Source organism: Lethenteron reissneri, chromosome 57, assembly GCF_015708825.2.
Source record: "Lethenteron reissneri isolate LAM-NWPU_2019-01 chromosome 57, ASM1570882v1, whole genome shotgun sequence".
Classification (NCBI taxonomy): domain Eukaryota; kingdom Metazoa; phylum Chordata; class Hyperoartia; order Petromyzontiformes; family Petromyzontidae; genus Lethenteron; species Lethenteron reissneri.
The window spans coordinates 2,372,916-2,387,435 of record NC_083835.1 but is presented as its reverse complement, the minus strand read 5'-3'; the positions used below and the strand labels follow the sequence as shown (position 1 = coordinate 2,387,435).

The following is a 14,520-nucleotide window of genomic DNA, read 5'->3' as shown; positions in this document are numbered from 1 at the left end:
ACCACCAACACCACCACCAACACCACCACCAACCAACCAACCACACGGTGTTTTGTTTTGTTTTTCCCCCCGGGGGACAAACCGAGGCTAAAACAGTGGCCGGTTAAATTTAGGCGTGCAATGGAAACCTGCGGACAGCGGAGAAGCGAAACGGGTTGGGAGGCTTCGGGGCTGCCTTCTTCACGCTCGCATCATCCCACAGACATTCTACGTTTCCCAAACACCACCCACCACCACCACCCCCAATCATCCCCACTCCTCCTCCACCAAAAGAAAAAAAAAAACATCTCGCATTTTGTCTCGTCTCTCGCTGGCCCAGTGGCATCGAGAGAGAGAGAGAGGCCGTGGGTGCCTCGATTTGACCGGTGCACGGCTCTAGCCACTGGGGTTTGTCTGCGTGAGCTTCGCGTCTTGCCGCTGGCCAAAATCTCTGGGAGCAGGCGACTCAACAAGGCCCCCTTTGAGTGGTCAAATCGGTGCCGGGGAGTTGCGAATTTTACAGCAAAGGGGAAGCAATTAAGGTGAAGGTGGCTTCAGGTTACTGCCAGGTTAGGGTCGTTGAGTTGTTTTGTTTTATTGTTGTTTCAGTGTTGCCCATCAGAAATATTTGAAAGGCGATTTCATTTTTTTTGTCTTGAAGGCGATCAGGATATTGAATTCGGCATGTCTTCGCAGCAAGTCTCAAGCATATTCCAACCACATCTGCATTCCGTGGAGGCTATTGGTAAATATCTCAGTCCCTCTCTGTGTGTCTCTCTTTCGCTGTCAAATCTGCGGTGCGATTGCCATATAGAGTTGTGGTCGTACGCTAAGTTTGGTCAGTAGTTCAATGGCATCGGGAGTTTGATAAAAAAAAAAATCGGGTTATTGTGTGTCGCGATGTCTTGGAGATGTTAACTACCTCGCCTGGTATACAGGAGGTCGTGGGTTCGATCCCGACCCTGACGCCTGCTGCTGTATATTTGGAGTTTGCGTGTCTCTCTCTCATCATCATCATCACGGTGGCTAGGAAATGTTAACTACCTCGCCTGGTGTACAGGAGGTCGTGGGTTCGATCCCGACACTGACGCCTGCTGCTGTATATTTGGAGTTTGCGTGTCTCTCTCTCCCCGTGGTCGCGTGGACTTTTTTCCGCGTCCTCTGGTTTTTTCCCTCCACGTTTAGAATCAACATCACGCGTTCAGTGTATTTGGGCTACCGCTATAAATTTGCACGTGTTAAGCCACTTGGTTGAGCTATCATTTGCGGCCAGGTCGCTTCTGAAATAGAGCGATAGAGCTATATATATAAAACCATGTTTCATTTATTGCGTTGCAGAACTTCGCGATGATTTTTTTTTCAGTTAAAATGCCACGATCTTGACATATAACAAAATTGGGACGAGAATGCGTTCGCTGTTGCTGTTCGTGACTTTATTATTCCGTATTTTTGTTGCATATAAAGCGTATTGTTGCACAGAACGCGTGGTGTTGCACAGAACGCGTGTTATGCCACAGAACGCGTGTTGTTTCACATAATGCGTGATGTTTCACAGAACGCATGATGTTTCACAGAACGCGCGCTGTTCCACAGAACGCGTGGTGTTTCACAGAACGCGAGTTGTTCCACATGATTCGTGTTGTTCCACATGACGCATTTTGTTCCACATGACGAGTGTGCCCGAGGTGACATGTGACAGCCGATGAGACTTCCGATCTGAGCAGGATGTTTTGCCCCGGTCTGAAATTTAGCGAATGCATCGAATTTTTAAACACAAAATATAAAATGAATGCACATTCACCTGCGATTGAACTTTAAATCCGTGGCTGTCCATCGTGCGCAAGAAGTCACAACGCAAGCAGCTGTCCTCAGGTGAAAAAACAGGTAAGTTTCTTCACCTGAGGACGGCTGCTTACCGAAAGAACCAAGAAGGTGAATCCCTGCAGTCACGAAAGCTTTAAATCGAAATTTAAGCTCAGCATACTTACCACACGCACACGTCACATGTTTAGCAGCTCTAAGCCTGGTCACTGTGTGAACACGTGGCATGGCGCACGGGTGATGCATCACTTATTTGCAGGGTGATGGACACATGTGTGTGAGTGTGTGAGAGGAGAGAGAGAGAGAGGAGAGAGAGAGAGGATGCCTACGAATGAACCGCGCAAGGCATCTGACTCCTCCTCACACTCAGTGTGCTCCACTCAGTGTGCTCCACTCACACTCAGTGACCGGATCATTTCCGTCGGCGCCTCCGTCACTCTGAAAGCCAACGGCTGTCACTTGAACTGCGGCGGCGGCGTCATTCTGCTGCTGCGTAGGAGATCGAGCGTGTCGTGTTTACCACGATAATGAGCCAAGAATGTCTGTGTGTCCCGCGCGTGACGTCACTCCACGTCGACCAGCCCCCCTCATTAATTATAATCATTATAAGGTGACGTTCTACAAATTGACACCCCCCCCTCCATTCATAATAATTAGCGGGTGACGTCACTCCACATGGGGGGGGCGAGGCGCCTCCTCCCCCCTCCTCGGCGTCAACTCACAACCCGCACGACAAAGGCAGAACTCTCACATCACGTGATCTCCGTAGCGCTGTTGAGACATCGAAGTAAAAAGTATAACCCGTAAAAACAAAGTTTTTCACTATAAATCCTTTATATGCGTGGCGGCTAGAGTCCTCTCGTCCTCTGGCTTGAGATGGCTGCCACCTATGGGTCAGATGATTGTCTGCAGTATTAAACAATTGGTAATTAAATATTTAATTTGTTTTCCCTAAACAGTGTAAAATTTTGGAAAAAAAATTTCACGAACATTAATTGTCTCGCACAACGAGTCTGTGTGCAAAATGTCAGCTCGATTGGATCACGGGAAGTGGGTTAAAAAACGACCGAAAGGTTTGCACGGTCGTAAGCAAGCAAGCAAGCGAATTTAATATAAAGGATTAAAAAAGGACGTCGTGATGAACGAGGGACTATAACCTTTACATGAACTACGTCTGTGTCACCGCGCCCTTACAAGTTTCACACGAATTGATGCAATGAATATATCACGTCACGTGCTGCATTTCGTTTGCAAGTTTCACATTTACTGCAATATACCCGTCCTTGGACGGGCAAAAGGCTGTTTTACATATATATATATTTTTTAAACAAAATTGTATTTTTTTTCGATTTAAAGCTTTCGTGACTGCAGGGATTCGTCTCTTGGTTATTTCGGTAAAGTCGCGTAGAAGGGAAATTATAAAATAATAAAAATAAAACATAATAAAATACAATTCTCACGACGTTTCGGCCACAACGCAAGCAGCCGTCCTCAGGTGAAGAACAGGTCTGTTTTCCCCAGACGCTGTCTTTCCGACAGCCCTGTTCTTCACCTGAGGACGGCTGCTTGCATTGTGGCCGAAACGTCGTGAGAATTATTTTATTATGTTTTATTTTTCTTATTTTATGATTTCCCTTCTACGTGACTTTACCGAAAGAACCAACAACAACAGATGTCTTTGTTTATTATTTTGATTTTGCCGACTCTCTCACGCCAGGTGCTCTGCTTTATACAATTTCACGAGTGCGGACGGTGGTTTTGCCAGCCGAATGCAGCCGAGGTTGGGGTAGTTCTCGCATAGCAAAGTAATAATAACGACGATAGGCTGCTGCGGCTGCTGCTGCTGCGGCTACGGTGGCTGCATTCTCCCAGAGAGTTCGCTTTAAATATAGCTACGGGCTGAGTGCATTCGTGAGCGGGGCACATCGCTCGGTTCAATTGCGAGAGGCTCTCCCTGTTTTCGGCCTCGCTTGTTACTGCTTCGTCAAACGTGTGCACTTATTTAGCGGTGGGGTTTTTTTTTTAAGCTCTCTCTCTTTCATCTCCCGTCTACGTTTGCCTGTCTTACTCGATGTTAAAGAGTTTAAGTTTGGCCAGGGAGCCGCGGTGGCTGGGTGATGCTAACTACCTCGCCTGGTATACAGGAGGTCGTGGGTTAGATCCCGACCCTGACGCCTGCTGCTGTATATTTGGAGTTTGCGTGTCTTTCTCTCTCATCATCATCACGGTGGCTGGGAGATGTTAACTACCTCGCCTGGTATACAGGAGGTCGTGGGTTAGATCCCGACCCTGACGCCTGCTGCTGTATATTTGCAGTTTGCGTGTCTTTCTCTCTCATCATCATCACGGTGACTAGGAGATGTTAACTACCTCGCCTGGTATACAGGAGGTCGTGGGTTAGATCCCGACCCTGACGCCCGCTGCTGTATATTTGGAGTTTGCGTGTCTTTCTCTCTCTCATCATCATCACGGTGGCTGGGAGATGTTAACTACCTCGCCTGGTATACAGGAGGTCGTGGGTTAGATCCCGACCCTGACGCCTGCTGCTGTACATTTGAAGTTTTCGTGTTCTATCTCTCTCTCTCTCTCCATGGTCGCGTGGATTTTTCTCCGGGTCCTCCCGTTTTTTTCCCCCTCCACATTTAGAATCAACATCACCACGCGTTCAGAGGATTTGGCTGCTGTAAATCTCCACGTGATAAGCCACTTCGTTGAGCTATCATTTGTGTCCGGATCGCTTCTGTTAAATAGCTTTATAGCTCAGTGGGCCGTACCTGATAAAATAAAATATATATTTTTAAATATTTTAGATCAGTGGTTCTTAAACCGGAGTGAACGCATCACCTGGGAGTGCGAGATGCCCTCTCTGAGAACCAAAAATGGGCGCAGACGACACAAAACGATGAAGAACCACTGCTTTAGATTAACGCGTCAGACGATTTAGAAGGACCGCATGCAACCCCGAGGTCTTTGGATCTTTTGGGCCCCACGCAAATATGTGCATTGCTTAATAGTGTTGGCTGCAAGGCAACGCTGTGTTGTACTGTGATTAACGATGTGCGGACTGTGGTAAAGCCAGAATAGCATCACTGTAATCTACCGCCAGTTGCGTGCCAACATTTGCTTGGTGAAACGATGAGCTGGCTTTCACAAAATCGTACATCGCATTTTTGTTATTTTAAACTAGAACTGAAATAACCAAGGTGGATAACGGTATAGCGTGTTGGTGTTTTTTTGGAAGAGTGCTGGTAAACACAGCGAAGGGAAGGAATTGAATATACAAAGTATACACTCTGCAGTTACACACACCCACACGTTCGCTCACCAAGACAAATACAGGTGTCCTATCATTAGCCTTCAAACACCACGGGGGGAAAGTGCTGTTAGCGAGTGCCTATTAAGGCCAGCGCGACACACACACACACACACGTGCGTTGTAGAGTGTGGCGCAAACCACGGCGCCATGCCTGGATGACTCTGTCTCCCCAGGGTCACCCCCACCACCACCGCTAGCCACTACCGCCACCACCCACACCACCACCGCCACCACCCCCACCACCACCGCTAGCCACTACCGCCACCACCCACACCACCACCGCCACCACCCCCACCACCACCGCTAGCCACTACCGCCACCACCCACACCACCACCGCCATCACCCCCACCACCACCGCTAGCCACTACCGCCACCACCCACACCACCACCGCCACCACCCCCACCACCACCGCTAGCCACTACCGCCACCACCCACACCACCACCGCCACCACCCCCACCACCACCGCTAGCCACTACCGCCACCACCCACACCACCACCGCCACCACCCCCACCACCACCGCTAGCCACTACCGCCACCACCCACACCACCACCGCCACCACCCCCACCACCACCGCTAGCCACTACCGCCACCACCCACACCACCACCGCCACCACCCCCACCACCACCGCTAGCCACTACCGCCACCACCCACACCACCACCGCCACCACCCCCACCACCACCGCTAGCCACTACCGCCACCACCCACACCACCACCGCGGCCATAACCACCACCCCCACTAATGCACAGGCTACCCGTTTCAGGCCGAGTTGATCAACAGGAGGTCAACTCTCTGCTTTAAATTTATCCAACAGAATAGTCGCGAATTAAACAAATATATCACTTAGTTTCTGCAGTCACCAACACTGCCTTGGATTATACCGTGCCGAGAAAAAAAGTTCACGTGAACTCCTTAGGATTTCCACGTTATAAAATATTTAAAACCTAAAATGTGATTCGATCTTAATCAAAGTCCGAATAATATATGAGGATAACCTGATTAAAACACATGACGTAAAAACAAACATGATACTTCTTCTTCTTCTTTGGTTCTTTCGGTAAAGTCACGTATAAAGATAAAATAATAAATTAAATAATAGCATACGACGTTTCGATTGCAACACAAGCAATCATCATCAGGTATAATGAAATAGCGACATAAAATCTAACCAGAAAACTACAGACAGACATATAAGCAGACAGATATCACCAAGATACATAGAGAGAGCAACACAGGTACAGAAAGGGGTGATCGTCTCTGTGGGGTGGCCTTAAATGTTTTGTCTTTCTTTGGAATTTTCACACTTAAATTCTAGCTTAGCAATCTTTGAAATACGTAACCGACCAGGCTATGCGTTAATTGCGTGTTGACCGACTCTCTGTGTCGTTTTACGTAACATTTCGATACTTTGCTAGGTTATTTAATTTAGTGTGTTCTTTCTCCCTCTAAGCCTGCGTACTTTACTACGCGTCTCTTCGTACTCATTGACATGTAAATTTGTTTTCTAACCCCTCCCTCTCTCTGCCTCCGCCCCCCCTCTGTCTATTTAAGGCCACCCCACAGAGACGATCACCCCTTTCTGTACCTGTGTTGCTCTCTCTATGTATCTTGGTGATATCTGTCTGCTTATATGTCTGTCTGTAGTTTTCTGGTTAGATTTTATGTCGCTATTTCATTATACCTGATGATGATTGCTTGTGTTGCAATCGAAACGTCGTATGCTATTATTTAATTTATTATTTTATCTTTATACGTGACTTTACCGAAAAAAACAAAGAATAATTCCTGCAGTCACAAAAGCTCCAAAATTAAGATTAAACATGATACTCTTTCAACATTTATTCATCCTCAAATGATTCTGCGTTCAATGACCACGTGCGTAAAAGATTGTGAACCTTTAAATTTCGATTTAAAGCTTTCGTGACTGCAGAGATTCATCTTCTTGGTTCTTTCGGTAAAGTCACGTAGAAGGGAAGTAATAAAATAATAAAAATAAAACATAACAAAACAATTCTCACGACGTTTCGGCCACAACGCAAGCAGTCATCAGTCACGTAGAAGGGAAGTAATAAAATAATAAAAATAAAATAAAAATAAAACGTCAGTCACCGGTGGCGCCTACTTGTGCAGCGATGACAGCAGAGAAGCGTTTCCTCTAAAGCGTTGGTGAGTCACTCTCACACCGGATTCGAGACATGTTGGGGCCATTCCACCCTACAGAACTCCTTCAACTCGTTGACATTTGACGGTTGCCTTGCGTGGACAGCACGCTTCAGGTACTGCAACAACATTCCGAATGGGTAAAAATTTGTAATTTAAAATAATAAAAGTAAAATAAAAAATAAAATCACGACGTTTCGGAGGCAACACAAGCTTCCTTCTTCAGGTGGAACCGTCACAGCACGATAGCTGTATCTTACTTGATATTTATTTTACTTTTATTAATTTAAATTAAAAAATTTTACCTACGTGACTTTACCGAAAAAACCTAAGAATATGAATCCTTGCAGTCACGAAAGCTTCAAATCTAGAATTCCGAATGGGGTTTAGGTTTCGGACTGCCCATTTTAAAACGCGGAATTTCTTATTCTGCAACCATTTGTTTGTAGATCTCCTTGTAGGTTTAGGATCGTTGTTTTGCTGCGAGACCCACTTTCGGTTCAGCTTCAGCTCACGGATGGATAAACCTGACATTCTCCTCTATAATCTTCTGATAAAATGCACAATTCACGGTCGTGTCAATGACGGCGAGCCGTCCAAATCCTGAGGCAGCAACCACCACCACACTGGACGGTTGGGATGAGGGGCTTACGTTCGAACGCACCGTTTGGTTTTCGCCAAACAGCACGTTTCTCATTGAGGCCAAAAACTTATACCGTTGACTTGTTCTGGCCAGAGAACAACACTTTGTTCCACAAGTCGTGTGGATCATCGATGTACCCGTTGGCGAACTTCAGACGGGCAGCAATGATGTCTTTAGGGAGCGGTGGTTTTCTTCTTGCTATTCTTCCAAGAACACCGTTCTTGTTGAGTCTCTTTCTGACAGCTGGGTCACGAACTCTCACATTAGCCAAGGCGTGAGTGGCCTGCAGATCCTTGCACGTTTCTCTGGGGTTCTTTGTGACCTCCTTGATGATTTTCCGGTTTTTTCTTTGAGAGATTTTGCTCGGACGACTACTCCTGGGTAGAGTGATCGTGGTCTTGAACTTTCTCCATTTGTAGGCTGTCTGTCTGACAGTGGATTGGTTGAGCTGCAAAACCTTAGAAATGGTTTTGTATCCATTTCCGGATTGATGAGCATCAATAACTCTTTTTCTGAAGTCCTCAGAACTCTCTTTTGGTCGTGGAATGACTTGTTCCCACACACCTGTATGGTGAAGACCAGACTCACAAAGTTTATGATCTTTATACAGGATGGGGCCTCCTATACTCACCTCTAAAGATCTACCCAATTATTTGATTCGAATATCCCCTTGAGCTAATGAGACCTGGCATTAACTTATTTTTTCACAAACCCTGAACCTTATTGACTCATTGTTTAATTCATAACTCATTTTGTTTCAAAAGACATGGAATTGGTTAATATAATCCCGATGGGATATTGAAGCAAAGACGGCTTTTGATTCAAGAAGGTTATCGTGGTAACACTGTGGAATTCCCATCATTATCATTGGGGTTCAAGTTCATTTATTAGGTATAGCCCTGTGAGCCATTCGGCTCTTGAATCGGGTGCAACCGCAACAAACAAAAAACAAAAAACATGAACAAGAAAACATCTTAAAGTGAGAGGGGTAAAGGGTTCACACACACACACGCGCCCATCTCTCTCGGCACGTGTTAAACGCGCAGCGGGGTTTTGATGTTTTGGCCAGCGCCTCTCTTCATCGCGGGCTTCTTTGGCGATCTAACTACACAGCCGTGGGGGGTGGGGACTCAAAGGAATGTTTTAATGGAGCTGACAATGGACGAGCTTCGAGACGTTCGATTCCCGATCTCTGAATCGAGGCCATCGAGGCCACCGCCGTTGCATTGAAGGAATCGATCAAATGACGGCAATGATTATCCATCGCCGCGGAATAACAGCGCAGGCCGGGAGAAAAAAAACGCAGCTTTCAAACAACCGTGCAGAAATGTGTAGACACCGCCACACAGAAAGGTCTACACACAGAAATATGTACACACGGTCACGCAGAAATGTGTACACACAGCAACACAGACATGTGTACACACAGTCACACAGAAATGTGTAAACACAGCAACACAGAAATGTGTACACACGGCCACACAGAAATGTGTACACACAGAAATGTGTACACACAGCAACACAGACATGTGTACACACAGCCACACAGACACGTGTACACACAGCCACACAGACACGTGTACACACAAAATGTGTACACACTAAATGTGTACACACAGCCACACATACATGTGTACACACAGCAACACATACATGTGTACACACAGCCACACAGACACGTGTACACACAGACACACAGACACGTGTGCATTGCGTAACAAACCAAGTTGTGCACTGTGGTGCAGCATGCCTTGACGAACAATGGGATGAAGGTGAACCATTGTCAGGATTGGAGACCCTAAATGTAGCAGGAGCAGCTGCCAGACCTGGGGTGGGGTGAGGGGAGGGAGAGGGGAGGGGCTGATGCTACCAGCTAGGAGTTGATACAGAAACTCAAATTTCTGCAGCTACCGTTCACAAGATTAATATCTCCGTTTAGTTTAAACACATGTTTTCACTCTGCCCCCCCCCCAACCCGATTTCACTCCAATTGGGCTACTGGCGTCATGATGAGACAAAGCGTCCGTCCATGTGGTCGGTGGTGACTCCAACCGGAGCTCTTTCCTTCACAGATGAATTCCACCTATCCTGGTTCATCTGTTCACCAACTCGTCCTTATATATATTTATAAAACCTCGAACACTCATCAAACCTTGATATTCTCACGTAAAATGCTCCAGAAAAGTTTGTAAAAGTGGGTGTCATGGGAAATCACTTTCATTTATTCTGCTAAGTACGGCCCACTGAACTGCGTAGCTCTGTTTTCAGAAGCGACCTGGCCACAAATAAAAGCTCAGCGAAGTGGCTTATCAACACGTGGAAATGTACAGCAGCCAAAGACTCTAAGCGCGTGATGTTGATTCTAAACGTGGAGGGAAAAACCGGAGGACCCGGAGAAAATTCCACGCGACCACGGGGAGGGAGAGACACGCAAACTCAAAGTATATCGATTTTTGGGTCGGGATCGAACCTACGACCTCCTGTATACCAGGCGAGGTAGTTAACATCTCGCCACATTGGCGCCATCTTAGTAACCAGTCAGTCGACAAAACGAAACTGCTTACAGTTCCATGTAAGATTATATTTAAATATAATCTTTGAATTCCTTTGACCACCATCCCTTCATCTACAACATCGACAATTGTGACCTCCCTTACATCCGCAAGCTAGTCTGCCTCTGGACTCACTCCTCATTGGGCAGGCCGACCACTTTAAATATCTTCTTGGTTCTTTCGGTAAAGTCACGTAGAAGGGAAGTAATAAAATAATACAAATAAAACATAATAAATAGGCATGACCCTGGACTCGAAACTGCCTTTCAAGGATCCACATTGACCAACATGGCCAACAAAATTTTTAAAAACAAAATTGTATACCTACACAGACTCCGTATGAATATAGTTGAAACCACCATCCTGCCATTCGTGTGATCACTGTGATACCCCGCCTGCCGCCAAGCTCCTGAATCCACCTCATCACTCCACTCTACCACTCCGCTCTCCGTTTTGCCCTTGGCTCCCTCCTATACAACTCACCGTTGCGTCCTCTACATTCACTCAAATGTGTCTCTCTTCCACCTTACGGAGAAACCAACCATTGGGGCTGTCTTCATCCTCGAAGTCCTCTTTAACAAATCCGCCAAACATCTGAAACGCCACTTCGTTTCTCCAGCTAACCCTACCCCCAGTGCCGCATTATCCCAGTAGCACAAGGAGCTGCAAATGCTACTGGCCCCGCACTTTCAAGGGCCCCGCGCTAAATGCTTTCAAGCTATCAATTCCGGTTCAGTGATTCTGCACTTGCTCTATTAATATAGTACTATACCGCCTTCAACTTTTACGAACGACTGGGTGTTTAAAGTTAGCGATTTGTCGTGCAATCTGGCTGTATAGCAAATGAAAAATACAATTACTTTACTATGCAAGTAAAACATTTGTTTTTTAATATGTATGTTTGTTTCCTTTTATTTAGGACCCCTTTATAACAAATGCTACAGGCCCCGCAACTAGCTTAATGCGGCACTGCCCATCTCCCTCAATAGCATCAGAAGTGCTGCTGCTGGCTTATTCACACTAAAAAATAAAATCCGTGTCGCTAAAACTTTGGGTTGGCAAAAAAAAAGAATCCTTCCACGATTGCTGCTCCACGTTTGTGAACCCCATTGACTGCTCATCCTTTAGTTAAAATAATAATAGTTTAATCGTTTAAATAAAACTAGTTTAATAGTTTAAATATTAAATCCTACAGCTTGCTTCCCTCCCTTCGCTCCCCCACTAAACCAAACAACGTAGGAGCTTTACCCGCACCCAACTTGGTTTTTCATCTGGCGCCTCTTGCTCTCGTATCATATTCGCAACTCTGCTTGAATCGCCGTGTGCTTCGCTGACAGCCGCTAATCGCACCTCCGATTAGCACGGCAGGGCGACGACGAAATGTGCGAGAGAAGTTCAACGGACGTGGATACAAATACCCCGTTTTGTAACTTGTGCAATATTCTCGAAGGAGCCCGTTGTTGTGCTCCTACCCTGCAATGTCGACGTTTGTTGTCTTTGTTCATTTGTTGCGGCTGCTGCTGCTGCTGCTGCTGTGGTCACGCACCACGGATCTCCTGTGCAAAATAGCCGGGGAACCCGGCAACACGGGGCCATTATCATCACCATCATTATTGTAATTAATCTAATTTGTTACACATCGAATTTGTTACCGCGGTGGCGAGATGTTAATTTCCTCGCCTGGTATACAGGAGGTCGTGGGTTCGACCCCGACGCCTGCTGCTGCTGCTGTATATTTGGAGTTTGCGTGTCTCTCTCTCTCATCATCATCACGGTGGCTAGGAGATGTTGACTACCTCGCCTGGGATACAGGAGGTCGTGGGTTCGATCTCGACCCCGACGCCTGCTGCTGTATATTTGGAGTCTGCGTGTCTCTCTCATCATCATCACGGTGGCTAGGAGATGTTAACTACCTCGCCTGGTATACAGGAGGTCGTGGGTTCGACCCCGACCCTGACGCCTGCTGCTGCTGTATATTTGGAGTCTGCGTGTCTCTCTCTCATCATCATCATCACGGTGGCTAGGAGATGTTAACTACCTCGCCTGGTCTACAGGAGGTCGTGGGTTCGACCCCGACCCTGACGCCTGCTGCTGCTGTATATTTGGAGTTTGCGTGTCTTTCCCCTCCACGTTGATAATGATCAACGCTCACGCGTTCAGAGTTCTTCGGCTGCTGCTGTGAATGTCCGCGCGACGACGAGCCCACCTCGTTGAGCTCATCATTTGTGAAGGCCAGGTCGCTTCTGAGCCACAGATCGATATAGCTGAGTGAGCATTACCTGGTAAAAAAAATCAACAAGAGTTTTTAGTTTTAAATGCGCTCGTTATTCTTCTGTCCGCCGTCAGTGGCGTGAGCAAAGCGCGCGTCTCTACGTCTCTACGACCTCCTCGACTCTTTCCCCGTCCGCCTCGCCGTCGGCTTGTGGTCGTCATCGTCGCCTCCCTCCTCCTCCTCATCCTCCTCCTCCTCATCCTCCTCCTCATCCTCCTCCACCTCCTCCACCTCCTCATCATCCTCCTCCTCATCATCCTCCTCATCCTCCTCCTCATCCTCCTCCACCTCCTCCTCCTCATCATCATCCTCCTCATCCACCTCATCCACCTCATCCACCTCCTCCACCTCCTCATCATCCTCATCATCATCCTCCACCTCCTCATCATCCTCCTCCTCATCATCCTCCTCATCCTCCTCCACCTCCTCATCATCCTCCTCCTCATCCTCCTCCTCCTCCACCTCCTCATCATCATCCTCCTCATCCACCTCCTCCACCTCCTCATCATCCTCCTCCTCATCATCCTCCTCCTCATCCTCCTCCACCTCCTCATCATCCTCCTCCTCATCCTCCTCCTCATCCTCCTCCACCTCCTCCTCCTCCTCATCATCATCCTCCTCATCCACCTCCTCCACCTCATCATCCTCCTCATCATCCTCCTCTTCATCCTCCTCCACCTCCTCCTCATCCTCCTCCTCCTCCACCTCCTCATCATCATCCTCCTCATCCACCTCCTCCACCTCCTCATCATCCTCCTCCTCATCATCCTCCTCCTCATCCTCCTCCACCTCCTCATCATCCTCCTCCTCATCCTCCTCCTCATCCTCCTCCACCTTCTCCTCCTCCTCATCATCATCCTCCTCATCCACCTCCTCCACCTCCTCATCATCCTCCTCATCATCATCCTCCACCTCCTCATCATCCTCCTCCTCATCATCCTCCTCCTCATCCTCCTCCACCTCCTCATCATCCTCCTCCTCATCCTCCTCCTCATCCTCCTCCTCCTCCTCATCATCCTCCTCCTCATCATCCTCCTCCTCATCATCCTCCTCCTCATCCTCCTCATCCTCTTCCTCATCCTCCTCTTCCTTCTCTTCCTAAACCTCCTCATCCTCCTCACCCCCCCCCCTGCTCCCCAGGCGTCTACCAGCGACGCAAGAAGGCTGCGCTGGGCTTCACGGTCGCGCTTCTCGCCCTCGCCGCCGCCATCCTCGTCACGGGCCTCGTGGGCACCACGCGCACGGACAACGTCGCCGTCGTCGGCTTCTACGCGGGCATCGTCGTGAGTCCAACGCGACCTCGTTTCTCTGTTGCTGGACAGCCGGTGTGTGCTGTGCTCGTAACAAATTAAAAAAGTCTGCCTTTTCAGCAGGCCATGCTTTCCCACCTGATGACGGACGCTTGTGTTGCGCCCGAAACGGGCCCAACACAAAAAAATGAAAATAAATCACGGTTATTTTCATTTTTCTACCTACGTGACTTTACCGAAAGAAGCAAAGAGTATGGATTTCTGCAGTCACGAAAGCTTCAAATCAAGATTGGCTACGGTCTGTTTGCGTGACAAAGCTTACTAATTGGCCGTGTCGGGTGGTGGTGGTGGCGGGTTTAACGACACATTTATACATTTTTACGAGATCTAACCCCAACAACAACAACAAACCCTCTGATAATTGTTTTTTTACCCTTTTATCTGGCAACAAAACTGAAACCTTTTTTACAAGGAGTCATGTTTGCATTGACCACGTTACCTGCGGTCGGAATGCGAACAAAA

At 47.6% G+C, this 14,520-nt stretch overlaps 1 protein-coding gene across 3 annotated transcripts in view; it reads left to right on the top strand.

Annotated features, from left to right (window-relative positions):
- The first annotated feature begins 283 nt into the window (after positions 1 to 283).
- The window catches only part of LOC133357182 (transmembrane protein 255B-like), a 30,974-nt gene continuing 16,737 nt past the window's right edge, over positions 284 to 14,520 (top strand). Inside the window, exons 1-3 of one of the 3 annotated variants that reach the window (XM_061575002.1) lie at positions 284 to 521; positions 641 to 724; positions 13,889 to 14,031. In XM_061575002.1, coding sequence (XP_061430986.1) covers positions 664 to 724; positions 13,889 to 14,031 — 204 coding nt within the window. In that variant the 5' untranslated portion in view covers positions 284 to 521; positions 641 to 663. Of the gene's footprint in view, positions 725 to 13,888; positions 14,032 to 14,520 lie in introns of all 3 variants that reach the window. The other 2 variants (XM_061575003.1, XM_061575001.1) reach the window with 2 other exon arrangements.